The sequence below is a fragment of the Nicotiana attenuata genome, unplaced genomic scaffold, assembly GCF_001879085.1.
Source record: "Nicotiana attenuata strain UT unplaced genomic scaffold, NIATTr2, whole genome shotgun sequence".
NCBI classification, from domain to species: domain Eukaryota; kingdom Viridiplantae; phylum Streptophyta; class Magnoliopsida; order Solanales; family Solanaceae; genus Nicotiana; species Nicotiana attenuata.
The window spans coordinates 102,508-130,455 of record NW_017671628.1 but is presented as its reverse complement, the minus strand read 5'-3'; the positions used below and the strand labels follow the sequence as shown (position 1 = coordinate 130,455).

Here is a 27,948-nt window from a genome sequence, read left to right as displayed (position 1 = left end):
AACTATCAAGAAACCAGACATGATTATTACAAGGAGGTGACTTAGGTCCCAAAGCGGAGCCACTCCTTTTTTTTTTGGTCACACTGAATATTAAACCAATTACGGATCCTATTTTTACAATAAAGTTCATATTCAGGTGTACATCAAACATAAACTGAACCAAAATAAAAAAATACAACCAGAGAAGGACTACCTATATTTCCAACGTACACCAAATAATGGATGTGCGGAAGGACACTAATCTCATTTCCTGACTGTGTAACTAAAGCTCATTCATTCTATATGTTTCTGCCCTTTCTCCATATCCTCATGCCAATAGATAGTCACTTTCTAATCTTGTGAATTTCATGTGGCAAAGCATGGGAAGATAACTAATATAGGCCTCCATTATATTAAGTTAGATCATATGCATATAGTACAGCCTAATTCCTTAGCAGCCATATCAAGAAATTTAGTACACATCCCATTTTCAATTCGGCTGTTAGCTTCCCACGTCAAACACTTTTCAATATCCGCTCGCCAATCAATAAGGCCAATGCTTAAGTACTTATATGCAGGACCGTGGATTCCGTTTACATCTGCTCGTTTAGTACTAGATTTTATTGAACCAGCATGCATGATGACACGAAGAACTGACGTGCTGAGAGCACGTACGAGAGCACTTGGATGAGAAATACAACAAACTGTGGCCGGTAAGCGACACTGAAATGTATTGACAAAGGACTCTAGTAAGTGTTGTTACCTTAAGTATATCTCATTCTAAAAGTGATAAGAAATGTGGTACTTATCATTTTAGTCACTTAGGACAGATATTACCTTTAACAAGTTTGAGAGGCCGTCAGCAATTGCCAATCCAGATTCTCCCCACTCAAGCACTGGTTGTACTGCTCTAGCTGTCACTTCCAGAAGCTGCTTGATAGTATTTAATTGCAAGCATGCAAGTTTATTAAGAAAAAAAAGGAAATAGAATATGATGATCAATTAATTGTCATTCGGACACAACATATTACTTGGAACTTCAGAGTATACGTAAAGTCCTCGCTTACTGAATCAAATATTTACTTCAATGAGAAATGATAAATGTTTGAGCCGAAGATGTTATTACCTCTAGCTGTGGTAAGGTGCATGCTTCTCCGTCGACAAGCATCCCATCTGTGGCCCGTAAAAGGAGGTCCGGTGCGCTAGCCAGAATTACCAAAGATTCTGGTGTATCATGATTCCTCATTAGTTCGGCAATCAATTTCACTATTCGTTGGTTTATCCTCCACATATTCTGACCAAGATCATCATCTTTGGCAATCCATGGTTGCAATTCCTTGTCCGCCTGACAAGCAAACGAAGCAAGGAAAGTGACTAAAAATATATGGTGAAAAAGATACAAGATGATTAAAGATGCAAGTCAGAAACTTCACAAGGCAGAGAAGTACCCCATACCAAAGAACATCTAAAATGTATATCTTCTATAAACACGTGGCCACAAATTATGGACATAAATACAAAATTTGAAAGCATGTACATCTGTGAAAGCCTTATGGATTCAATTAACAGAAATTGAGCTTAAAATCAGCTGCAAGAAAAAAAGTTCATTTTCTGTTTTTCTCGTTTTTGAGAGAAATAGTGAAGAATCTAACGGATCTTTCAAAAGAAAAGTTCATATTCTTGTTATCATCGAGTTCAAAAAAAGCGAAATCTGGACCTGAAGAACAATGGCTGTTGCAGCTTTTGCAGGCAATGCTGATACGACGTTGCATAGTGCGTCAACGACCTGTAAAACATGTGAAAGCTAATAAGCAACTTATATTGTAGAAGGTACTATTGCAAAAGCTGCTTTTTGGTAAAAGCTACTCTGAATAAGTATAAATAAATTTGAATGTACTAGTGCACATAATGATTTTCACCCACAAAATCTCAACTTTCTTTCCAAGTGAAATTCATGTCCAAACCCAAATAGGGAATTTAAAATAGTATTTTGTAAGTCATAATAGTGGAAGACATAATACTAGAACCATGTTTTGTACCATAGGCACCGCACTGAGGTATGAAATGGAGGACGAGTTTCACTCGCAACGATCTTTTGAGTAGATAACTGGGGAACTATCTTTCCATCCGTCATCCCTTTCTAGAAGAGATGGTTTGGTTGGACATAGAATATAGTCACGGAGAATTAAATTACTCATTTAGTAGGAAAATACTAAATTATAGTTTTGCATTTGAATTGTTTGATGAATTTGAATTCTTCAGACTTGCAAATTAATATACTTCAGTGTAACATATGTTAATAATATCTATAGGGAAATGTCTCACACACACAAAAAAAAAAAAATGGCAAGGTACTAATTTCATGGAAGCCGATGTTTCTAACCAAAATTTTACTTAGTTCACTAGATGTCTCTTATTGTTTTTTAAGGGAGAAATGTACAGAAAAATTGATAAGCACTTTGGTGCTATAAACAATTGTAACTCAGACATAAAACATCATCTTTAATTTTCTTGGTATAACATCAACTCCCTCCCCCCCCAATGCTAATTAAAATATTTTATACCTCCTTATAAAGATAGACCTTGCATCCTTAGTTGTCTTGAAATCATTGTTCTTTCCTTAAGTATTTTCGACACTCCATATTTTGCTCTTACAACTTTGCCCGACAATAGAGTTGGAGTTCATCATCTACTATTATTCTCCATTTACCTTAACATGATCTTACCTATGCTTGAAAACTAGGGAAAAGATAGAAAGGAAAGCTACAAGGAAAGAATATGAGAGGATTGAGGAGAAAAAATTGGTGGGCCAAGTAAGTTATTTCTCCACCCGTTCTTCCTCCACTTCCTTTTGTCAAACCATGAGAGTGGAAAGAGTAGAACTTCTCCCCAAAGCATAAACAAGTTCTAGGTTCCTAGAAGTTTCAATTGCCTCTCAAAACTGTTACAGTTTACAGCCAACAGATTGCAAATAGAATCTTCCTATCAAGAAAGCTCCATGCGGAAGGGGGTGAGGGGGAGGAAAAGAATGTAGCATTAAAACACATAAAGAAGGAAATTCAAACACATTTTCCAAGCTTCTAGGGTTAATGATCTCCTTAAAATGCGGCACTGTGGGTTGCCTACACTCTTTTTTTCTTCTGATAAGGTCAGATTTTATGGTTTGCCTATACTCTTCACACTGTCTTCAAATTTTTGATGCCAAAACTACGGGCCGACCAACTATTTGGAACTCCAAGCGAAAATGGTCGTGGGATAGCCAAGTTCAAAAACACCATGTGATAACAAGCTCTGGCATTGCACTAACCATAAATATGCTTTCAGGTATGTTTTATTTCAATTGCTACACTATATAATCAATATTATGAAGTAATGTGGTAGATACCTGTCTCCATCCCTGCTGAGCGGAAGTGCTTTCTGCACTCGGTTGTGTTTCAGGTGATGCAATTAACTTGTGCCACAGCAATGAGATAACAGAAAAACATAGTTCTTGTTTCTCCGCGAGTACCGACTTTATAAGATCTGGTGCATTGCAATTAAATCCTATATGCCTGTCCATTGTTAGAAAGTTGGCCAAATCTGAAGCATCTATAGGGAAACTTGCGATCCCTTTACCGGTGGTGCATTGTACAACCTCGCTTGAGTGCAGAACTTTCTCATTCATAGTTAAAGTCTTACAGTCAGTTGAGTCTTTGCACTCGAGCAACAATGACTGTTCTGCAGTTAAGCAATTACAATTGCTATATTTATTATGTTTTTTCCCATTAAAGCACGAGCTTCTTTTCTTAAGAACAGGTGCAGGTATTAGGTGTGCTTCCAATGGTTCGGCCTTGTCGACAATTGATGCAACAACTTTGCTATGAATATCAATGAGGTTATATAGTGAAGACGCTCTGGAGTGGATTTCATTATCCCACTTACATCGTATTAAGATCGAAAGAGCCTGCATGCAAGCCTTGGAACGTCTAAACAGATCAGAAATATGAGCCGCTACCATAGCTGCAGCAACTATCTCATTTGAGCTGTAACTCCAAGAAGTGCCAACAGACGATGGTTTCAAAGAGAAAAGCGCCTCCAGAATTGCCAATATCCTCCGAGTATGACAGACAGCAGACTGAATCCCGTTTCTTAACTCAATAGACGAATCATTGGCACACTTTGTAGCATCGAGGATGGTTTTTGGATCTGAATAATTAGTCCCTCTTGAAATCAAAGGGAAGAGCTTAAGTTCAAATGAAAGAGCACAGACAGCAGCAAGAACATAAGAATCAAACGTTGAAACAGGTCCTTGCTTTTTCACTTTCTTAGTTACTTTTTCTTTTTGTTTTCCACTGGTTTCCAGTGAGTCTATCCCCATTTCACTAGGTCGGTAAAAATCTTTCCCTACAGGTCTTCTGCTCCCATTTGTTTTTGCTTCATGACTGACGCATACAGTTAAGACAACAAAAAGAAGGCGAGAAGAAAGCTCTACAGAAGAACATGACTCCAAGAATAATGAATGAACCATTGTTCGCAATTCTGCCACGGCAAGGTTTTTGGAGGCAGAGCCAAAAACATATCTGGTTTTCCTGATTTCTTCTGTGGAGGGCTCAGGTGGGAACGTTCTCTGAAGAATTGCTTCAACTGTAGCAGCAAATATTTTCATGAGACAAGTTTCAGATGGACTCCCACGAGGAAGATACTCAAGAACCTTAAGTAGTGGTATATACAGGTTCCACGATAAATTGGGCGGTTGCAGAGGGGTCGCAACTATAATTTCAGGAAGATCAACAGCTGATGAACTTAAAGGAATCAAGCCATATGCAGCTTCCCATATGGTACATATTCTCCATTCAACCTCAGGCCCATGTGCACAAAGCATTGATGCAATCCCTTGTGCAGTGGCTTCAACTGTGGCTTCTGCTGCAGGCACTTCTCTCTGAAGAACAAAATTCATTAGTGATAGGTAGTCACTATCACAAACAACTACTGGATAAATTTCAAGAATTCTGCAGAAAGAATGGAATTTTATCACAAATAATACATTCAAGTGGATATACCTGTTCGTGTTGAACTTCAGTTCCTTCAACTTGTCTTAATGGAGGAAAGAGCAGAGCAGGTTGTGAAAGTATTCGGAAAAGTAAAGCAGCTGCAGTATCTGCAGCAATGCCTGCTCTCATGGACATTGCAATTCCAATTGCACGCAAGAAATGCAAATGCATCCAATTCCTAGGAAGCTTCATAAAACAATAACAATTAAGACAGGACGAACTTCAGTTAGTGGAGTATTAAATCAGCTATCCTAGGATTTGATATGTAGTTCCAACATACAAGAGTTCATAATTTATGCAAAGGACTTCATAAAAAGCTGAGAAAAAGAATTTAAAAACTGGCAATGTGCAAGAAGGTCAGTCATTACAAAATGGCTCTATGTGATGCATCTAAAGACAGTAGGCATATTAAGCAATGACTTGAAGAGATGAAAGAACGGAAACAATATCATGTAATGTCCGCACATCATGGTGCAACCCCCCTTTTGGATGCAGGATTAAGGGATGTGACAGAATTTTACCACAAAATATAGAGTCTGTTTGGTATACCTTGGACCATCCTACATGGCAAGGATCTAAAGAAATTATGGTAGACGAAAAGACTGTCAAATGATGGATACAAGGCAATGAGCCTTGAAAACAGAGACTCGAATATTCGGCCTATAAATAAAACAATACAGTATTTCTGATCCTCCAAGTTCAGCAATCAAATATTGTTCATGGCACTATTTAATTCTGAGCTCTAAGTAAATTTTTTTTTTTGAATAACATATCTAATATTGTTATTAAATCATCAGAACAAAATTTGTGCTGGGAGCCAGAATGTACATCATGAAGAGCTATGACAAAAACAAAAACAAAACATCCTTGTTCTTGTCATAAGGAGTCTAAGACTTCTATTGATTGAATCCTGGTCATCAATGTATTCTTATTTACACCAAAAACTAAAAAGAAGAATAAATTCATCTTAATCTTCTGTGTAGAGATTCAACAGTCAGTAAACCATTGCTTTTTTGAAATTAAATACAATGAATCCTCATTCATTGGTTATTCTTTGGGTACTGAACATCCTCCAGATAAAGACTGCCAAAGGAACATTAGTCTGCAAGAAGAGCCTGATGTCACGACCCTTGTCTTCACTGATCTTTTTCAAAAACTTTTGGAGCCGAAGCACCAATTTAAAATTCTTGACACTCCAAGTTTACAAAAATGACCTATTAGCTGAGGCTGATATTGATCTAGAAATTGCAGGTATTCAAATCTGACTTGGGGCTTTACCGAGCCTCAGGTAACTTCAAGAAACCTCCATAACTAGCATCTAGCCCTTGAAACATGAATTCGAAGCCTCATAGCTATAGGCTCTGGGAAGTAGGGAAAGGAAGAGGTAGTAAGGCAAACAAGAAAAAGGGAAAAAATAGGAAAAAGGTGAACAGAGCTATTTGTTTGTGAACAGAGCTATTTGTTTCCTCTGAAATGCTCGAAAATGAAGTTGGAATAGTAAACTAATACTCCCTCCGATCCAATTTATATGAACCTATTTGATTGGGCAGGAGTTTAAGAAAGAAATTAAGAATTTTGAAACTTGTGGTCCTAAACAAAACATTTATTTGTGTGGCTATAAAAGCTTTTCATTGAGGGCAAAATTGGAAGTTTAAGTTAAATTTTTTCCACATAGTATTTGTTTTCCCTCTCTTAATGAGTGTGTAAAAAACAAGGGTGGAGCAAATACCAGGACCTTAACCTTCTGATTTCACTTTGTTTCTTCTTTTTGATAAATAACTTCTACTAAAATGAACCTCTGAGTTCAGTCCCTTACTGTGTTAGGACAAACAACTCAAACATCAGAACCGTTACTGCTAATATACCATTAAGGGTGGTGGGACCATCCAAAGGCCAATCGATAATTGTACTTTGATAAAGTTTTGTGAGATGTTTTGAAAGTCGAAAAAGATTTACTGATTCAAAAAGTGCCGCACTTCTCTGCCATTTTTTTTTTAAAAGACTTTACCCAAACACTTTTTTCCAAAAATTCTTCCATTTTTTTCAAACAATTCTCTTGTCCAAATTCCAGACACCTCCTCAACTGTATGGTCACTTTATTTAAAAGCTTAAGTTAGTAGAGAGGATACACTTCTATTTACTCAATTATGCCTTCAACAAGTCCCTCACTTGCATGCTTTGATTTTTTTTTTTTTTGGGGGGCAAAGCATGTAGAAATACTTTTTCATAATAGGGTGGCGGCACTTGAACGCGGGACTATGTTTGCATTATCAAATTGTGTGATCATCTCATCTAAAAGCTTAAGCAATTAGCTAAGAAGCTTCAAGTTCATTTTCCCCTTGAGCCTCTTGCTTAGCTCAAAACTCCCTTTATTCCAGTTTATGTAAACCTATTTCCTTTCTGGTATGTTCCAAAAAGAATGGCCCCTTTTAAAATTTGGAAACAACCCTGCAATGCCTTCTCGACTCTGACCATTATCTCGTCAATTCTAGGTTCTTCCTCAAGCACCGCTCATATCATCATAGATCAGCTTAGAAATTTTCGTGTGTAAGCTAAAGCACTACCAACTTTGGTGAGTCTAAGGTGTTTATGCTATAGGGGAGTAGAGTAAAATAAAAGATCAACTAGGATGGGATTTACCCACCTCTTGTAAACCTAGAAAAACAAGAATCCTTTGCAGAATCGATTCAAAACTGAAGTTGTCTCCATAATTTTTATGGAAGTTAGTGAAGCTAAGAAAAGTCTAGATTTGCATGAAGTGTATAAACCTGAACTAGAATGGTGACATGTATAGAAGATTAATGATGCTGGTAGAAACATCACATTGTACTTAAGTTGTAACACCACTCAATTCATAACGTAAACAGTTCAATCGTGTGCCCAATAGATCATGATAGTTCAAAAGTGTCAGCATACTGTACATAGAAACCTCAAAAGAAAAGCTGAGTAAATGATAAAGATGACCAACACATTCAAATACTCACCAAGAGCTTGTTCAAACTACTCTGTTTGAAATTTTATAACATACCCGCAAGCCAGAAGCATAATCTTCAGCTGCTCGAAGAAGTTCCACTAGTTGAACAGCAGCATCAAGTGCATCTGGAGCCCATGACGGTGGAGCTTCTAAAAGTCCAAGAAGAAGCCTCTGGGTCGCACTTGGAGTAGCAATTGCATAGTACCTAGTCCAGAAACACAAGTTAAAAGTAACTTTCCTATACCAAAAGCCCTAAAAGATAAGCTGACCAATGCTCTTACCGATGAAACAATCGTGCATACGGCTCAAGTGCTGGTAGCCCTGCAACAAGATGCTCATCCATGGGTGTTGTGGGAGGTGGAAGCAGAAGAGCAGGGACGGCCACTGCAGTCAAGGTAGCAGTCTCATAACGAGCAACTTCCTCATCACAAACACTTAAAATAACACCAGCACCATTAGCAACTGCCCACCTCGGAGTTGAAGGGATTAACTGAGGATGCTTTCCAGAGCCACGAGAAGAAGCTACGATAAAATCTAGAGTCAATAAAGTATATCACAATTCTAAAATATGAACATTCTTTTGGAATACTATCACATAAAAGTAAATTTATTGGTGTAATAGGATGGATACAAAAAAAAATTGCAAAGAAAGAATGAAAATATATTATGAAACATAAATAATAATTCATACAACCGGCACGGTGAACTTTCATATATGGAAAGAGGTTAAATTTTCTACCAAGAAATTGGTTGTACCCTTCTCTCTATGAGGTACCTGATATCTTGTGTCACAAGGATAACTGGAGACGGGAAGCAAGTGTGGCCTCCAATAAACAGGAAGGAGAAAAGGACTGTTCTACATGCCCCATTAATCAGGTAACTGTTTTAGATATAACTAAAATGTGAAAAGTTACACAGTGTTATACAGAGTTGCAAGTGTAAGTCTCCCATATCGAGCAAATGTGAATATACAAAATGTGAAGTGTGGCTGTTAAAGGATTCATGCGTAACACATTCGTGTCATATATCCTTGCAATTCTCTCATACTTTTCATATGGTCTCAGAACAAATGTGAGAACTAAACTCTAGCTATGAGCTGTGCGGTCACCAGTGACGTGTAAGAGAGAAAAAGATCGTCAACATGGTTTTCCAGCAATCACCGATATGTCCAGGATCTTCTTACTTTTGTAAGTGTTGTGCATATAAACTAACACCAGCTATTGGACCAGGAATACGAACAGAACCTGAGAAGCTGTGCAGTCACTTGAAGCTAAGTCATGTTTGGCTCAGAAAATCTGATGCCACACTCTCCTGACATCGCACGTGTATCCTATCCTACAAGCTTCAGTCCAATTTTCTGGCTTCTTGGTGATTGACTCAGGCTTTGATCTCACACATCCTTCCAACTATGGAACCCTAGTCTGAATGAGTCAGTCTCCTTTCTGGTGAAAATTTTCAAATTTCAATGATCTGTATTGGAGTCTCTTTCACTTTTGGAGTCAACTGAGGCATACAAACTGCTCAATCTAACTTTAAAAAAATTCCAGTAGGTTTTTGGTGGTTTTCTGATAGATTACTAACTTACATCCAACTCTATCTTGTCACTATTCCAATCACTTTTCAGGATTTTCGATCATCACTGCAATTGAACCATGCTTGAGACACCACCTATTCATTTTCAGTTATTTCTGGTGTTATCTAGCTATACTCTGAGTAGCAGTCCCAGGCAAACTTTATTTGCAAGTTGCTTGCAAACTCTCTCAGAAGCCTCATCTATGGACCTGCGTTTAACCCTTCATTTTTATCTTAGTTATGAATGAACTAATCAATACTATACAAAATGATATTGTGTTAAACAGCAAAACCAGCAAGGGGATTATCAAGAGGTAAAAGCTATGAAGCAAGACTTAGAGAGTAAAGACTATGGAAAGTAAACGTAAAACATCACAATAACACCAACAACAAAAACAACTACGCCTCAATCCCAAACAAGTTGGGGACGGCGATATGAATCCTCATTCCTTTCATTTAGCTCAACTCATATCATCATAGTTATCAAAATAAAATAAAAGTGCCAAAGTAAGACATTATATATCATTACAAATATATCTTCCATGGGAAGAATGACGATGGAGTGAAATTACACGGGATTTCAGTGTCTAGAAAGCTATTGACTTGGTGTTTTCCTGTTCAAGGCCTGTTTATTGAAACTTTGGTAAATTTTTGGGCCTTTTTACATCTGATATGAATTGATACAAAATTGAGGCGTTGTCACCTTGACGAAGCAATGCTAGTAGCATAGAGAGCGGAAAAGGAGACATCTTATTGGACTCCAGGATATATATTAAGAGACTACTTAGAAATAATGCTGAGATAACATAACAGTAAACTAGAACTCCGGAATCAATATAGACTAAATTTCCAATAAGCTCCTTAAACATGAATAACGAGACAATTTAACGAGGCAATGACAATAGATGTGGTAATTAAAAGAATGTCAACAAGCTATTCTCAGGTTTTATTAGCAAGGTCTAAGAAGACTTCTAGCATTCAAGAGATACATTCCTAAAACACCTTATCAGCAAGTATTAACACCAGTTGATGGCAGCTTTAGTTCAAGAAATATTTCAAGAATATTCCTAGACATAAATATTTCAAGAAAGGAAGTGCACATACCAGTTGATGGCGGCTTTAATTCTCCGGCAGCATACTTCCCCATAACACCACCACACCTACATATACGTGAATCACCTTTCTACATCAACAGCAGGAAAGTGTAGTTATAACTTCCTAATACTCATCAGTGTCTAAAAGTCTATGAATTAGCCTAAAAACATAATTTAACATGATAAGATTCAGGCCAGAGTGACAGTGTTCCTGAAGTTCTTTAACTTGAGAAGCACCAAAAACCAGATAAAACGTTTGGTAGGATGTTTTGATCATTGAGTAGGCTAGCCCATGTAGCTTACAAGGCAGTTAAAAATGGAGACTGTCAGCAGGCTTGAAGGTGCCTAGCTTGGGAGCACCCTGCTGCTTTTCTGATTTCCAATGAAAATAAAGGTAGATAGCGTACTGAAATAGGAAATAGGCGTATGAGTGAAGCCCTTGTGCTGCCGGACCACTAGAATCACGGGTTGAGGAAGAAGACAGTTTTGCTGGGAGTTTGGGCAGATTATCCATTCACTTGTCCCATAAAGGTTTTTTCCAACAGATTATACGGATGTTGATTTAAGATTATAACTTTAACCAACTTGTTCAGGGGCAAACTACTCACTAAAGAAAGCAGAAAATACCAAGTTTTATCTGTGATGACGATGGCAAAGCTATTAAAGGCATAGGGAGATCCTTGATTTAAACTTGATCATTCAATCTTTATATTCTCACTACTAAATACAATGCACCTTTTGCAGTTTCAGATTTTAAAATTTGTTTAAAAATTTTGTTAAAAACTTTAGTGATCTCTCACATATATATCTATGCTACGTGTGTAAAAATGTTGGGCTCAGTTGAACCCGTAGATTATACATAGCATTTGCCTCAGCTAAAAGGGTTTGGATTACACCGAGAAAACGAACTAGTTTTTAACCAACCAAACTTGATCACAATTACAACAGCGAAAATGGAGAGGTCGACGACATATGGAGGTGCCAGATTGTTCAAATTGATTACAGTTGAAGACAAAGCTGGAAGAGCTATCAAAATTTTCAGTTAGCTTAGAGGAAGAGAGATCCAGAAAGAAGGTGATACAAGGTTCAAAGTTCGGATATATGACTGGACCAAAGAAAATGGGTTAATTCGTGGTCCTACATTGCTAATATGATAGGCCCAATAGTATAGTAAACAAGGAACTTCAACTAATTGAAGAAAAATGGAGTCATTTATAACAACTCAAATCAGTACGCCAACTTCACTTAGGCACCGCAACCCCGTCTAATCTCACCTCAACTTCACTTTTCTTATGTTGCCAAAACTTGTCGTGCATATATTCAGTTTTACTTTTACTTATCCAAAACCCTTACTTTAGAGTACTTCTCAATAGTTCAAGCTTTTCTTTGATACACTCGCTAGTTTCATCACTTAGCACAATATCATATGGAAAAGCATACACCATGAGACTTCATCCCATGTAATATTAGTTAGCTCATCCACAACTAAGATAAACAAGTACGGACTCAATGCCACAATTAATCTTCTAAAGAAAGCGTCCGGAAGCATGGAACATTGGAAATAATAAGAACAGGAAAGTAATATTAGGTTTTAACTATTGTTAGTGATTAGTCGTTCATCATATGATGAATTTGAAATATAATGAAAAAGTAGAGGCATATGCAACCATCATTGACACACTGCACACTTACCAACGGAAGTAATCACTTCTAATACCTAGAGGTGCGGCGAGCAGAATATCAGTAATCCATGGAGACAACGGCCTCAGCGGTTTCCTCTCGTGGTGCATAGAGGGAAAACTAGGTTCGCTATCAGCAGATTTACTTGTTGAAGCATGGCTTCCTCCACTGCTTCTATCTGCTCCTCCTTCCTGTTGCACAACTTTGTAAATCGGGCGGTTGTAGTGTGTCAAAATTCGTAAAATCTCTCCACATGCAAGAGCCCACTGTTCTGAATATTCCTTCTGCATTTATGAGCAAGGAATTAGTTTGAAGACTCCTCTTTAGCAAGAAGTAGAATGCATTTGCTAGGAAGACCATTGTATTTACATGGCTCAATCCTTCAAATTGATAGTTCAAGATTCTGAGTACCTCACTGCTTGGGCAAACCAATGATATGAAAGAAGCAAAAGGCGGACAACTTTTGTCATAGTCCAGTGTTCCATCAATGATGCATGAAATAATTGGAAGAATTACAGCATGGCCATGCTCTGGGTGGTGAAGAACTAAAGTTGCTGGAAATTAAAAGCAATTAATCAAAAGACAGATAAAATCAATCAACCTCACAAATTGATGGGAGCAGTAATCTTAATGTTGAACTTAAAGCATGGTTATCATGATACCTAAAACATCGTCAAAAAGTCGATTTTCCTTGGATGGGTACCGGTGCCGTATCAGCTGCCAAGATAATACACATTAATCCGGAAGATTGAACACATTCAGCTAGGTAGAGAAAATTATGAAGAAAGAGAGAGATGTTGGGAGGATAGTTTCTGATGTGACTAAATACCTCAGATATATCTTCAGGAAATTGTTCTGATGTGAATTGACCAAAGTACTCAACATAGGCAGTAATTTGAGCCTACAAAAGAAAATCAAGAAGGCTTTTATGACTGAAGATACAAATATCAGAAGATAGCAAACAAAAGAAAAAAACAAATATCCTTCTACAGACATTTAAATATTCAAGATGATAATGCAATAAACACACATATGACCTATTCAAATCTATACATAAAAAATGCGCATACTCATACTATATTATAAGTGTGAAACCCAAAGTGAAAGATTAAATTACTAAAATACCCATCTAAATGACCTTTTTACCCTTTACTTAAACACTATTTATATAATATTTTTGTATCAAAAAGTAAACTTTCTTTTAATTTTGTACTCAAGCATCTTATAATAAATACATAGGGGTAGTAATAATAGCCATTATAATTGTTGATTAGCATGATTCAAGGAGTATTGATTAGCATGATTTCAGGAGATTTGATTATATTTAGGAGATCTGACATTATTCTGATTTTATTTGATTTGATTTTATAGCTAGATTGATTGTATAGATTTATTTTATTTCCTTAATTAGCATTAGGAGCTTTGTATAAATTTTTGCTCGTGGGATGTAAAACAGAAATACAAGAAGCCTTCTCTTTTTCTCGAAATCTACACGGTATCAGAGCCATTGCTGCCTTTTTTAGGTGAGTTATCTCCCTTGCAGCACTAGGATTCCTTTTTTTATCAAAGAGGTCGACTTTTCTCTCTCTTGTTAGTTGTCCGCAACACAAACTTTCCGATTTCCTTCTGATTGGGCTGAAACATGGAGACATTCAAGGAGACGATTTCTGGAGAAATCTTGTCTTCGGATGAAATTCAACTTCTCCGTCGCCTCCTAGCCAAACTTGACTCCGCTAATGTTGCCACATCTAATCATGTGCAATCAGGTAGTGCCTTTGTTGATAAGTTAATTCTTGGATTGTCGATTCTGGTGCAAATAGACACATGAGAGGCTCTTCTAAAGGCATTCAAAACTATTCTCCGTCTCCAAAAGGAGATAATGTTAAAATAGCCAATGGTTCTCTAATACCTATCTCTGGAACAAGTTCTGTCATTTGTACTCCTAATATTAAACTATCATCCGTGCTCCATGTCCCTCAGTTCCCTATCAATCTTTTATCTATTAGTGCTATCACCAAAGCTCTAAACTGTAAAATCGAGTTCTTTCCCGATTAGATATTTTTCAGGATCTTCAAACAGGGAAAAGGATTGGCAGTGTAGATTGCGTAATGACTTGTATATATTAGATGGGATTCAAAACTCTAGTCAAGCCTTTTTTGGGGAAAGTAAGGATGTCAACCAAGAAATAATAGAACGGCACGGCATAGACGGTTAGGACACCCATAATTCTTTGTTTTGAAGAAGTTATATCCCGATTTGTTTTTAAGGACTCGATTTGAATCTTTGTACTGTGATGTGTGTGAATATGCCAAGCATACTAGAAACCTGTGAGTGATAATAGAAGCACAACTCCGTTTATGACTATTCATTCTGATGTATGGGGTCCTACCCAAACTGTTTCTTTGTCTGGTAGTCGATGGCTTGTTACTTTCATTGATTGTTGTACTAGGATGACTTGGGTATATTTCATAAGATGATTTGTACTCAGTTTGATTCCAAAATAAAAATCTTAAGAACTGACAATGGCAGCGAATACATGGATAAAAGATTTGGTGCTTATTTGGAGTCCATGGATAGTCCATCAGACTAGTTGTCCTTACACTAGTGCACAAAATGGGGTCGCTGAAAGAAAAAGTAGGCATCTATTAGAAGTAGCAAGATCTCTTATGTTCACCATGCATCTACCAAAACCTTACTGGGGGATGCTATTCTAGCGGCTGCCTTTCTTATCAACAGAATGCCACTTAAACCCCTCAATTTTCAAAATCCTCTAGAAACTTTAAAGGGTAAGAATGAATATATTGTTCTTCCAAAGGTTTTTGGGTGTGTTTGCTTTGTCCACACTAGAAATTCTAGGAAACTTGATCCTAGAGCTATAAAGTGTGTTTTCATTGGGTATTCTCCGACACAAAAAGGTTACAAATGTTATCATCCTCCATCTAGGAGATCTTTTGTTAGCATGGATGTTACCTTTCGAGAATCTGAGCCCTATTTCAGTATTACCTCATCGCCTCTTCAGGGGGAGAGCCGTAAGGAGTAAGAGGTGATTCTACCTAGTTCCATTACTGGACCTCTTGATGACATTGTCATAGGGAAAAGTGCAATTGGAGAAAGAATTCAAGGGGAGACTACTGGGCATTTGGATAGGCCTAATTTGAAAACTTACTCAAGGAAAAATATAGCAGAAGAAGCCATCATGCAAATCTATCGAAGCTGAACCTTCTTCTACTGGTGAGTTATCTACATTTCCTAATGAGTTAGATGAACCTATTACTCTCAGAAAAGGAGTCAGACCTTGCACCACCAAACACCCTTTATCTAATTTTGTCTCCCTCCTATAGAGCCTTTGCCTTATCCATTTCTTCTGTGTCTATTCCCTATAATTGGAGAGAAGCTTTTGTAGATCCTAAATGGAAGCAAGCTATGATTGAAGAAATGAAGGTCTTGTCAAAAAATGAGACATGGGAACTTGTTACTTCACACCAGACAAGAAGTTGGTTAGCTACAAATGGGTCTTTACTGTGTTGATGGCTCAATCGAAAGATTCAAAGCAAGATTGGTGGCTAAGGGATTCACTCAAACTTATGGAGTGGATTATCAAGAGACATTTGCCCCTGTTGCTAAGATGAACATTGTTAGAATTCTTTTATCTTGTGCAACTAATCTTGATTGGGACTTGCAACAGTTTGATGTGAAGAATGCATTTCTTCATGGAGACTTAGAAGAAGAGGTGTATACAGAGATTCCTCATGGATTTGATACTGCATAGAGTCAAGGAAAGGTATGCAGATTGAAGAAAGCCTTATACGGACTGAAGCAATCCCGCAGAGCTTGGTTTGACAGATTCAGCAAAGCAATGATCTCCTTCGGTTACCAACAAAGCAATGCTGATCACACCCTCTTCATAAGACATCAAACGGGTAAACTCACTCTTCTCATAGTTTATGTTGATGACATAGTAATGACAAGAGATGACAAAAAGGAGATGTCTCGATTGAAGAAGTTGTTGGCACATGAATTTGAGATCAAAGATCTAGGAAAATTGCAGTACTTCTTGGGAATTGAGGTTGCTAGATCCAAAAGAGGAATCTTTATTTCTCAAAGGAAGTATATTCCGGATCTTTTGAAGGAAACTGGTATGACAGGTTGCAGATCCACAAAATCGCCCATTGAAAGCAATCACAAGTTACAAAGTGGAGTTGGAGAATCAGTTGATAAGGAGAGATATCAGAGGCTCGTTGGAAGAGTCATTTATCTCTCCCACACTAGACTAGACATAGCCTATTCAGTTAGCCTGGTGAGTAAGTTCATGCATGATCCCCGAGATCCTCATATGCAAGTGTCTTTCACATTTTGCGGTATCTGAAGTCTGCTCCAGGGAAAGGTCTACTTTTCTCCAAACATGATCACCTCCAAATAGAAGCCTTTACAGTCTCGGATTAGGCTGGATCTCTAGATGACAGAAGATCAACATCTGGTTACTGTACGCTCATAGGAGGAAACTTGGTAACTTGGAGAAGCAAGAAGCAAAGTATAGTTGCTAGATCAAGTGTGGAGGCAGAATATAAAGCTATGGCCCAGGGTGTTTGCGAACTGCTTTGGCTACAAAAGCTACTACAGGAATTGAGACTGTATCAAAAAGGAAAACTTTCCTTGTACTGTGACAATAAAGCTGCCATTAGTATAGCTCATAATCCTGTCCAGCATGACAAATTGATCGACACTTCATTAAAGAAAAAGTAACAACTGGTCTCTTGAGTTTGTTTCATATGCCATCGGAAAAACAGCTAGCTGATGTGTTTACCAAAGGTCTCAACATGTGAACTTTCCATACTTTGAGTTGCAAGTTAGGCATGTGCGACATCTTTGTACCAACTTGAGGGGGAGTGTTGATTAGCATGATTCAAGGAAACTTAATTTAGAAGTGTTGATTAGCATGATTTCAGGAGATTTGATTATATTTAGGAGATCTGATTTTATTCTGATTTGATTTGATAGCTGGATTAATTGTAAGATTTATTTTATTTCCTTAACTAGCGTTAGGAGCTTGTATAAATTCCCTTGCTCATGGGATGTAAACATATATAGAAATACAAGAAGCCTTTTCTTTTTCTCAAAATCTACAATAATGATGCTTGAAGATGTAGAGACTGAATGAATACTTTTAGTACATGTACATATATTGCACACTAATCAAATGCAGCCCTTTAGTTACTCTCGAGAAATGAGAAACCAGGTATACACAGAAACATTTTTATTCAAGTATCACATATCTTTGAGATCAAATTTTAGAGTGTACGAAGAGTTCTCTTGCATCTGCCATAAAATTAACTTATCATTGCTTTAGAGTTTTTACATTTGTCCTTCAACATTAACCCTTTAAAAACTAAATTAACCCTTCAACATTGATGTAGAAAAATGTAATTATAAATTCAGTTTACGAATTTTAAAAAGCTTTGTACTGATTAGTATGGATACACGTACGTGAACAGAAACTAGTACAATGAGAAAGAGAAATACAATTCTCTAAGGGGTTTATCATAAATTTAATTTTGTTCTTTATTCGCAGGTTTTGCCTTCTACTGCACGCACTATGCTAGAAAGTTGGATTTGAAGTGTTTGGTCCTGAAATGGAACACACATTCTATCTGAGAAGGAAAAAGTGCAAGAACATGTGCTGCAATGGTGGAAAATCGATCTCATTAAATTGGAAAAATTCAAACACGAAAATACATGTGGTGCAATGTATCATTTGGCCTATAAATCAGATGTAAAATAACTCTAGGGCCACTCACAGAAGCGCACCAGGATTGAGGTTTATGGGTTCCTGCAACAACCTCAAATTAATATTCAATAATAATTAGGTTCACAATCACATATTTGTAAATATTTAGTGGATGCCTTAATTAATATTAATATATATATATATATATATACACACACACATATACAAGGTCTGAGCAAATGTTATTAGACTCCCATGACCCCATAAATTGTGCTCGAGATCCGTCACGCTCCACTGCCCCATACCCTAATGGAGAAGGCGCATGCGTTAGAGAGGTTTAGTTTGCTTCATGTCTCCCAAGAACATATTGTTCTAATTAGGTTAATATTTGCTAACGCCGCTTCCTGCGTTGCTTTCCTAGCGAAATGCTTGCCGAGAAGATTCAACTACAATGGATCAACCCAAAGCGCAAGCTTTATAGATTCACTCACTCACAAGGAGAGGACTTCATATACTAGCCTTATCTTCAATGTTGGCTCCGTGGTCCAAAGTGCTAGTCTTTTTTTTCTCCCTGGACCTTTTGATCCCTACTCAAAGGCAAAAAGGGTAGAAAAGGTGCTACGTTTTGCCAAGCTTTTGCATGCAAAACGCTATGGAAGCATGCTAGTGAACAAAGGCGCAATAAGGGAAAAAATATTTATTTGTTTATACTTTGTATATATGCATGGAAAAAAACCATGCGCACAAGCAAAAAAAATTATGAAATAAAGGGACTTCAGAAAAAGAAGGCAAATACTATATATGAATGATGTCAATAAATTACTTTTTTTAGAAAAGGTAATAAAATCAAACTAAGGAGGATCCTTTTACATTCTGGTATATATGTAAGGATACAACTTTAAATTTCTCATCCAAACTTACGAACAATCTTAACTAGATTTCTTACTTCATATTCCTAATTACTAATATAGTCACTTAACAATTGCCCTGTTTTGTACTCTTTGTGTACCTTCTTGGTACATTTTTTATTATTAATAATTCACCTTATCAAAAAAAAAATATATTCACTTAACAATTATATATGGCTTTACAACAACATAATATACCCAGTGAATTCTCACAAATGGGATCTGGGGAGGGTAGAGGTAAGCAGACCTTACCCCTACCTTATGCAGGTAGAGAGGTTGTTTCTGATAGACCCTCGGTTCAGGTAAGCACAGTCCCAGCAGTAAATAAATGAATAACAAATCAGGAAAATATTATGAAAAGAAATAGAGGCAACAACAAGATAATAACAAACTGGAACAGAAGCAAAAACAGATTATAATAGGGATCCTAGGATAGCTAGAACAAGAGTAATACTAAGCCATCGGTATGGAAAGGTCGGACGCTATATTACCTATTAACTTTCTACCCTAATTCTCGACCTCCACAACCTTCTATCAAGGATCATGTCCTCAGTAAGCTAAAGATTCGCCATGTCCTACCTAATCAGCACTCCCTTATAATCTTAGGTTTTCCTCTACCCCTCCCGAAACCCACCATGTCCAACTTCTCACCTCTCCTTACTGGGACATCTGAGTATCTCCTCTTCATTTGTCTATACAATCTCAGTCTTACTTCCCGCATCTATTCCTTCACAGGGGCCACCCCCACCTTGTCCCGAATAACTTCATTCCTGACCCTGTCTCTCTTAGTATGTCCACACATCCATCTCAACATCCTCATTTCCCCCACTTTCATCCTCTGGACATGCGCGTGCTTAACTAGCCAACACTCTGCCACATACAACAAAGTTGGTCTAACCACTACTTTGTAGAACTTGCCTTTTAAGTCTTAGTGGAACCTTCTTATCACACAAGATATCATAAGCGAGCCTCCATTTCATCCAACCTGCTGCAATATGGTGTGTGACATCCTCATCAGTCTCCCCATTACCTTGGATTACTGACCCAAGATACTTGAAACTATTCCTCTAGGAAATGACTTGTGAATCAAGCCTCACTTCCACTGCGTCATCATGAGTAATGCCACTGAACTTGCACTCCATGTATTCGGTTTTAGTCTTGCTCAACCTGAAACCTTTAGCTTCTAAGGTTTTGTCTCCAAACCTCCAGCCTAGCGTTAACTCCACCTTACGTCTCGTCAATTAGCACTATCTCATCGGCAAATAATATACTCCATGGTGCCTCCCCCTGGTTGTGTCACGTCAATACATCCATCTCCAAGGCGAATAAGAACGGGTTAAAAGAGTTGAACCCTAGTGCAACCCCATCATGATCGGAAAATATCCCGAGTCACCTCCCGCATCTCTAACCATGGTCTTTGCTCCATCATACATATCCTTAATCGCCCTAATGTATGCTACCGGGATACCTCTCGCCTCCAAGCATCTCCATAAAACTTCCCTCGGGACTTTGTCGTATGTTTTCTCCGGATCGATGAACACCATATGGAAGTTCCTCTTCCTATACTGCTCAACCAACCTCCTTATGAGATGGATGACTCCTGTTGTCGATCGCCCCAGCATGAATCCGAACTGGTTCTTGGATATAGATATTATCCTCCTCACCCTCATCTCCACCACTCTCTCCCACATTCATAGTATAGTTTAGCAGCTTGATACACTGTAATTATTGCAGTTTTGAATATCGCCCTTGTTCTTGTACTGCGGGATCATCGTACTCCACCTCCATTCTTCGGGCATCTTAGATGCCCTAAAAATGATATTAAACAGGCCAGTGAGTCACTCCAAACCTGCCTTACCCGCACTCCTCCAAAACTCCACCGGAATCTTGTCTGGCCTGGTTGCTCTTTCCTAGTTCATTTACGCATAGCCCCTTTCGCCTCCTCGACAATATGGTTTTGCCAGCTATTATTATTGCTTAGACATGCCCTCTTCAAGAAAGAACCAATGGAAGCAAATCTGCATCTTAGTGACTACACTAAAATTGCATCTAAGTAAGGAGAAGCGCGCAACCTGTATTGCGCAAATGTGCACCTCAGTGACTACACTAAAATTGCATCTAAGTAAGGAGAAGCGCGCAACCTGTATTGCGCAAATGTGCACCTCAGTGACTACACTAAAATGGCGACTAAGCAAGGTGAAGCGCGCAACCTGTACGGCACAATGCGCACCTTAGTGACTACTAAAATGGCATCTAAGCAAGGTGAAGCGCCAACCTGTATTGCAGGTAGCTTTACGACTTAAGTGTGTCTAAGCACCCCTTAAATAACAAAATAAATAGCGAAAATATTTCAGGCAAAAACTAATGTTTCTCGGATACTAGTGCGGGCATTCTACACGTTGCGGATCAAAAAGAAACAAATGAAAAAACAAATAACTGAAAAGGAAAAAGCCTCAACAGAGCAAAATATCTGGTCTCTAAAAGTATGATAAAAAGTACGTAAACCAAACCAAAAGCAATAGAAAAAATATATAAATGACTTGTAATGTTGAGAGAAAATGATCACACCTTCCGTTGCTGTGCATCTTGAGGGGGAGGCCAAAATAATGAGGAGAATTGAAGGCCATCAATCCACCTTTCGCATGTAGCAGCCATATAACTGTTGTTAATCCAAGAATTTTTACGGTATGAGAGGCTGCTCACAAGTAAGGCCAGAAAGTACCACTACCAATCAAGGATCCACAGATTGTAATTCAACATTCTTGGATCCCAAAGCAAAGGATGGTCCAGAACTTCTAACTTGCAAAACCACCCCAGAGCTTCAAGGTATCACTGACTGAAACAATCTGCAGAATATGGGAATGTAAAATTTCACTAATTAAATAGTAAGCAGATACTACCGCCAACTATTTGTCCTGCAAAACAAAAACGAAACAAAAACATTGTTCCTCAAACTGTTAGACAGATGCACAATGAAATAAGTATCTTCCATGAGCTAAAAAAGAAGGTCTATTAGTTCATCAAACCAATCACAGAAGTTCAGAACTTTCATAACCCCTTTTATCAATTTAAATGCAAAATTCAAGAATCCTATAATTCTGCATTAAATTTCCAGATTACTAACTGTTTTAGTTCTAATAAAAATTTAAAAATGATTGAATAAACTTAATAACATCAAATATTTTCTCTTGAATATGCAGCTTAAGTCATCAAAATTGAACCTTGAATAACAGATACCACAATTTAAGATAGAGTCACATTGCTTTTCTTGAACTCTCTAATCACTGAAATAACAAAATAAAGTTCAGAACTATCAGTACCCCTTTTATCAATTTTCACACTTTTTAACCAATTCCATTATAAACTGAGGCAAAAGCAAGAAATATGGAGCTAAAAATATAAAAGAAAATAAAAAAAAGTAATAGCAGAATAAATAGAAAATTAAAGGGAAAAAAAGGAATACCTGCAGTGGTAATTTTCTGAAAGTGGGTGCGTGAAAATCTTGTAAGGAATTTGAAGAAGATTGTTTCTACAGATTTTTGGGTGGAGGAGAAGAGAGAGAAAAGAAAATAATGTGAGGAGAGAGAAAGAAAGAGAGAGATACAGAGAGGAAGAGAAGAGATCTTTAGCTGAGCTCTCCCTCTTCCTTGAGATTTGCATACGTGGCTTTGATATTTTCCTTCACGCCTTGGTGCCCATACTGTGGCATGTCATTCAACCGCGTCATGGTAACATGAATGTATCATCATGACATGACATGACATGCATGTGTCTCATAACTAATCATGACAGTCTTCTGACAGAAAATAACCACAATTAAAATATCTGGTACAGTTTTAGTGTGAGATTAGACAATGATTCACTGAGTCGTGGCACTTTACTTAAGGCAGAATAGATCAGGCCATTAAACTTGTATTTCATTTTTCACTATAATATTTAATTTTGAGTATGTTTCATTTGAACCCTATACCAAAGTTATTACTGTTATTTATCTGTATTGCTGTAAATTAAATAATAATTTTTCTGAAAACAGAAACAGAAAGTTAGTAGAAATTAAATTTCGAAAACAGTAAATTTCTTCAAAATAAATTCTGGAAAAACGTTATAGGAATAAATCGAGCCCACTGAATACTCGTTAAGGAAATTATTCCCCTCAAGTACCCGAGGTTTTGGAATATATTCTCCCGAGATAGAACGATTTAACTCACCAGTGTATCGGTACCTAAATCTCTGGTGATCGGCGAACCACTCGATGGTCGTAAAACACACTGGAATATTTTGTGCAGAAGAAGAAGAAGAAGAAGATTCAGAAAATTTCGTAAGTAAATATTCTGGGATTTGAAGGTATATTTATAGCCAGCTTGGTCATGTTTCTGAAGAGGTTTGCAACCTTTCAAAATAGTCATGACTGTTGGAACAGGTGTGACCCTCTAAAGAGGTTTGCAACCTTTCAGAACAGTCATGGCTGTTGGAAATTTTTGCGGGAAATTTAAAACGAATTTAAATTAATCCGGGAAAGAAAAACGGGCTAGACCGGACCAAGTCGCGGGTCATCCCTCCATTTCTTTTCCCACCATTTTCCATTCACACCTCTTTTGTTATTATTTATTAAATAACAAACCCAACAATCCCCCACATGAATGGGGAATGGCTATAAACTTAAAGGAATGCACGGACGTGTGTGTGTTTTACAAGCAAGAATTAATTGCATCTGGATAAGTAGGTTTCCCTTTGAACTTTTCGTAGTGAACTTATATCGGATATACTCGGTCAATCGGTAGATTTGATATCTTTGAACCGTCGAGCTTTGTTGTATACCTAGACAACATAAGTCACACAATCAATCCTTAACCATCTATGGTTCTCAAGATTGTGTTCGTTTCAGCCATGAACACCGCCTGGTTTCATGAGTGCTTAGATAATGGACCTTTACTTTCATTCTCCTTGAAGCGGCTTACACTTCACACTCACATAGGTCATTCCTAAACGTGTAATCCTAAAGACACACTATTTGGTCATATCCTGTCAGACTTAGCAAATCATTAAAAAGCTTTAAGCTTTATTGACTCATCAAAAAAGCCTTAATGCTTTACCTCGTTTTTGAACATTGTCTTCATCACGAGAATGGGTTGAGTTAGTTGACAATGTTGAACCGTCATTCATAACTTTGTTTGATCTCTTTGAACCTAGCTCTTGGGATCTCCAGTCTGCTAGGTAGAGTTACCGCCATGATGACTTGTCCTAGGCCTTTAACCCCATTCCCTTGATGATCTTTCAACTGCCTCTCTAGATAGGCCTTTTGTAAGTGGATCTGACACATTATCTCTTGACTTTACGTAGTCAATTGTGATAACACCACTAGAGAGTAGTTGTCTAACGATATTGTGTCTCTGTCGAATATGACGAGATTTCCCGTTATACATAACGCTCCCTGCCCTACCTATTGTCGTTTGACTATCACAATGTATATATATAGGTGCCAAAGGTTTGGGCCAATATGAAATATCTTCCAAGAAATTCCGGAGCCATTCAGCTTCTTCACCGGCCTTGTCTAAGGCTATAAACTCAGCCTCCACTGTAGAGCGGTCAATACATATCTGTTTGGACGATTTCCAAGACATCGCTCATCCACCGACTATTTAGAATCGGTTGAACCGGTGATCTAATTTGCATCACTATACCCCTCTATTATCGTGGGATACTGTGACGACCCGACCCATCGTCACGAGAGTTACCGCCCCGTTTTCCCCATTCTATGCCTCTTCATGTTTAATTATCGGCATTTGGTGTGTTAGGGTTAATTTGGATTGGTTTTGGTAGGAAATGAGACACTTAGTCTCTTTAAGGAAGGCTTGTAATGGAAAAGTCAACCGGATGTTGACTATTGAGTTAGAGGGCTCGGATGTGAATTCCGGTGATTCGGTTAGCTTCGGGGGATGATTTGTGACTTAGGAGTGCGATCGGAATCGGTTTTGAAGGTCCGGTGTAGAACTAGGCTTGAATTGGCGAAGTTAGAATTTTGGCGAATTCCGGTTGATAGGTGAGATTTTGATCCGAGGGTCAGAATGGAATTCCGAGAGTTGTAGTAGCTTCTTAGGTGATTTGGGATGTGTGTGCAAAATTTCAGGTCATTCGGAGGTGATTTGGTTGGATTTTTGATCGAATGCGTATTTCGGAAGTTTTTGAAAAACTTAGGCTTGAATTCGATGAGAAATGATGGTTTTAGTGCTGTTAGAGGTGTTTTGATGATTGGAAAAAGTTTGAAAGAGGTTTTAGGATATGTTGGCATTTTAGGTTGAGGTCCCGGGGGCCTCGGGTGTGTTTCGGATGGCCAACGGGTCATTTTTGGAACTTGTTGGATTGCTGAACTGCTGGTATCTGGTTTCCTTCTTCGCGAACGCGAGGGGTGTCTCGCGAACGCGAAGAGGAAAAATGGGGGGGGGGGGCTGAGATTTGGCCTTGGCGAACGCGAAGGATGAGACGCGAACACGAAGGAGGGGAACAGTGTGCTACGCGAACGCGAGAGTGCAATCGCGAATGCGTAGAAGGAGTTTGGGCCTGGAGTCAATTGGCCTACGCGAACGCGAGGCATGCTACGCAAACGCGAAGGGTCTGGGGAACTTGGCCTTTGCGAACGTGAGAGTGGTCTCGCGAACGCAAAGAATGAGGGGTCAGACATGGGCAGAATGTTTTAAAACATTTCATCCGCGAACCCAACCCATTTTTCCACCATTTTTGGGCATTGTTGAGAGCTTTTGGACGGGGATTGAAGAGAGTTTCAACTGGGATCGATTGAAGGTAAGTTTTATGAGTTAAAAACATGATTTTATTGTAGAATCATCCTTGAAATTCATGAGAATATAGCCAAATTGTAAGAAATTAGGGCTTGAGTTTGAAATTCTAAATTTGAGATTTGAGGGGCCATTTGTGGTCCGATTTGAGAGATTTTGGTACGTATAGACTCGTGGCGAGATGAAGAATCCGGTGATGTTAATTTTCTGATTTTTCGAGAAGTGGGACCGAGGCTCGGGTTTTGCGAATTTGGTGATTATCGATATTTTTCGAGTCTTTTCAATTGGGTTATGTTCCCTTAGCCTATTGTGACGTATTCGTTGTGATTTTGGTCAGATTCGACGCACAAGGAGGTTAATTCGAAAGGCAAGGGCATAGCAAGCTAGGACTTTGGCCAGCTTGAGGTTAGTAATAAATGTAAATGCTGTGTTGAGGGTTTGAAACCCCGAATTTGCACAATGTAGTGCTATGTGAGGTGACTTGCACGCCGAATAACGGGCGTGGGGTAGAGCACCGTCGGGGATTGTGACTTGGTCCGTCCCGCTTAATAAAATTATTACCTAATTGATTGTAGTTTTGTGATATCCTTATAAAAATGGATTAATTATCATAATTGGGCTTCGTGCCAACTACTTGAATCCTTCAGGGATTATTTTTACTGGTTTCTTACCATATTTCTAGATATTGAACTCAGTCCTGGCATTTAACACTGTTTTTGTAAACTCAGTCATTTTTTCTAAAAGTAGAAACTAAAGTAATATTTTTAAATGAAGTTTGGGCTGAATATCTTTATATTATTGTGCCGAAAGACTTATATGATTTTGGACTGAGTATGGGATCGGACTGCACGCCGCAGTGGTATGATATTAACATTGATATGAGGCTGAGGGCCTGTTTGATGCCACGATATGGCTTATTATTGCGCTTGGGCCGTATGGGGCCCCTCCCGGAGTCTACACACCCCCAGTGAGCGCCGTCGACGTTAAATAAATGGAGCGGGCTGCACGGCCGCAGCGGGGTAATGGAGGTACCGGTTTATGTGTTGCATTGCATATTTAATTGTCATTTGTTCTTATTCTGGTGTGACTTTGTTATAACTGTTTTTAATGTTTGATGTATTATGCTATTGGTTCACGTTGTTGTATTTATAGCTTTGCTTTGTGTTTATATAGGATTTCTTATCCTCAGACTTTATTTATATTTATTACTTTCTGAGTTGGAAGTACTCACAATACTCCCTGCACCTTGTGTGCAGATTCAGGTGTACCCACTGAGGCTGAGTGAGATCTATCTCTGCCTAGCATCACATTCGGGAGATTCAAGGTAGCTGCAAATTGGCGTTCGCAGTCCTGATCTTCCTTCTATTTTATTTATTTATTTTCCACATTTCTAGAGAAACATTATGTAGTAGGTTAATACTCATGCATTAGAGGCTCAGACTTGTGACACCAGATCTGTGGGCTATTTAGTATTTTATCTTGGGGTTTTCGAATGTTAGAAATTATTTCAGAGATTCCGCATTTAAATTGTTGTTTTTACTTGTGAATATTTATTTACCCATCTAGGTTATTTGGTTAAGGTTGTGTAAATGGTCGGGCTTGCCTAGCAGTGTGTTGGGCGCCATCACAACCGGGGTTGGGGTCGTGACAAGGTGGTATCAGAGCCTAGGTTACTTGGTCTTGCGAGTCATGAGCCGGTTTAGTAGAGTCTCGTTGATCGGTACGGAGACGTCTGTACTTATCCTCGAGAGGCTATAGAACCTTTAGGAAAACTTCACATTCTTGAATTCTTATCATGCGTCCTTGATTCATCTTGAAAAGGAACTCTTGAAATTCCTTCCACGTGTTCGTACGCGCGTGTGAGCGCTCAATATCAGATGTGCCTAAATAGCTTGTGATTCCCTGATCGAGGGGTGAGACGTGATCTTTGTGAGTTGATGTCCGGCCAGTTGGGTGGACTTGAGGCCGGATTTTGCTTATGGCTTGAGCACCAAGATGATGATTATGTGAGCTGTGTTTTTGAACTTATACGTTCGGTATTGTCCCTATTAGCGGGAATGACGGCCGGATAGCTATATGATGAGTATGTTAGTACTGCGAGATGTATCTACGCGACCTGGAAGCTATGAGGAAGGTCTACTGAATGATAGAAGAACTATTAGGTGTTTGAATTTCCATCGTGATTCGAGGTATAG

At 38.3% G+C, this 27,948-nt stretch overlaps 1 protein-coding gene across 5 annotated transcripts; it reads right to left on the bottom strand.

Moving 5' to 3' along the window:
- LOC109209384 (protein GIGANTEA-like) lies at positions 1-22,630 on the bottom strand. 5 transcript variants are annotated; one of them, XM_019372643.1, is made up of 15 exons: positions 22,426-22,630; positions 21,531-21,877; positions 13,159-13,230; positions 12,992-13,046; positions 12,699-12,883; positions 12,342-12,613; positions 10,660-10,715; positions 8,265-8,517; positions 8,038-8,188; positions 5,019-5,195; positions 3,365-4,897; positions 1,697-1,765; positions 1,106-1,324; positions 817-909; positions 1-702 (listed from the first exon to the last, which is right to left on the bottom strand). In XM_019372643.1, exons 2-15 carry the CDS (start codon positions 21,615-21,617, stop codon positions 403-405), a joined length of 3,522 nt encoding a protein of 1,173 aa, XP_019228188.1. In that variant the 5' UTR covers positions 21,618-21,877; positions 22,426-22,630; the 3' UTR covers positions 1-402. The 5 variants fall into 5 exon arrangements, with proteins under 5 accessions (XP_019228188.1, XP_019228190.1, XP_019228189.1 ...); XM_019372645.1 differs by having other exon boundaries at positions 8,265-8,505; XM_019372644.1 differs by having other exon boundaries at positions 21,531-21,808.
- Positions 22,631-27,948: the final 5,318 nt, after the last annotated feature.

Coding starts and splice junctions, on each gene's coding strand:
- LOC109209384 (XM_019372643.1), bottom strand. CDS start 21,617: ATGGCTGCTACATGCGAAAGGTGGATTGATGGCCTTCAATTCTCCTCA. Junction 8,189..8,264: donor TATGCACGATTGTTTCATCG/GTAAGAGCATTG, acceptor TTTCTGGACTAG/GTACTATGCAATTGCTACTC. Junction 5,196..8,037: donor ATTATGCTTCTGGCTTGCGG/GTATGTTATAAA, acceptor TGTTTTATGAAG/CTTCCTAGGAATTGGATGCA.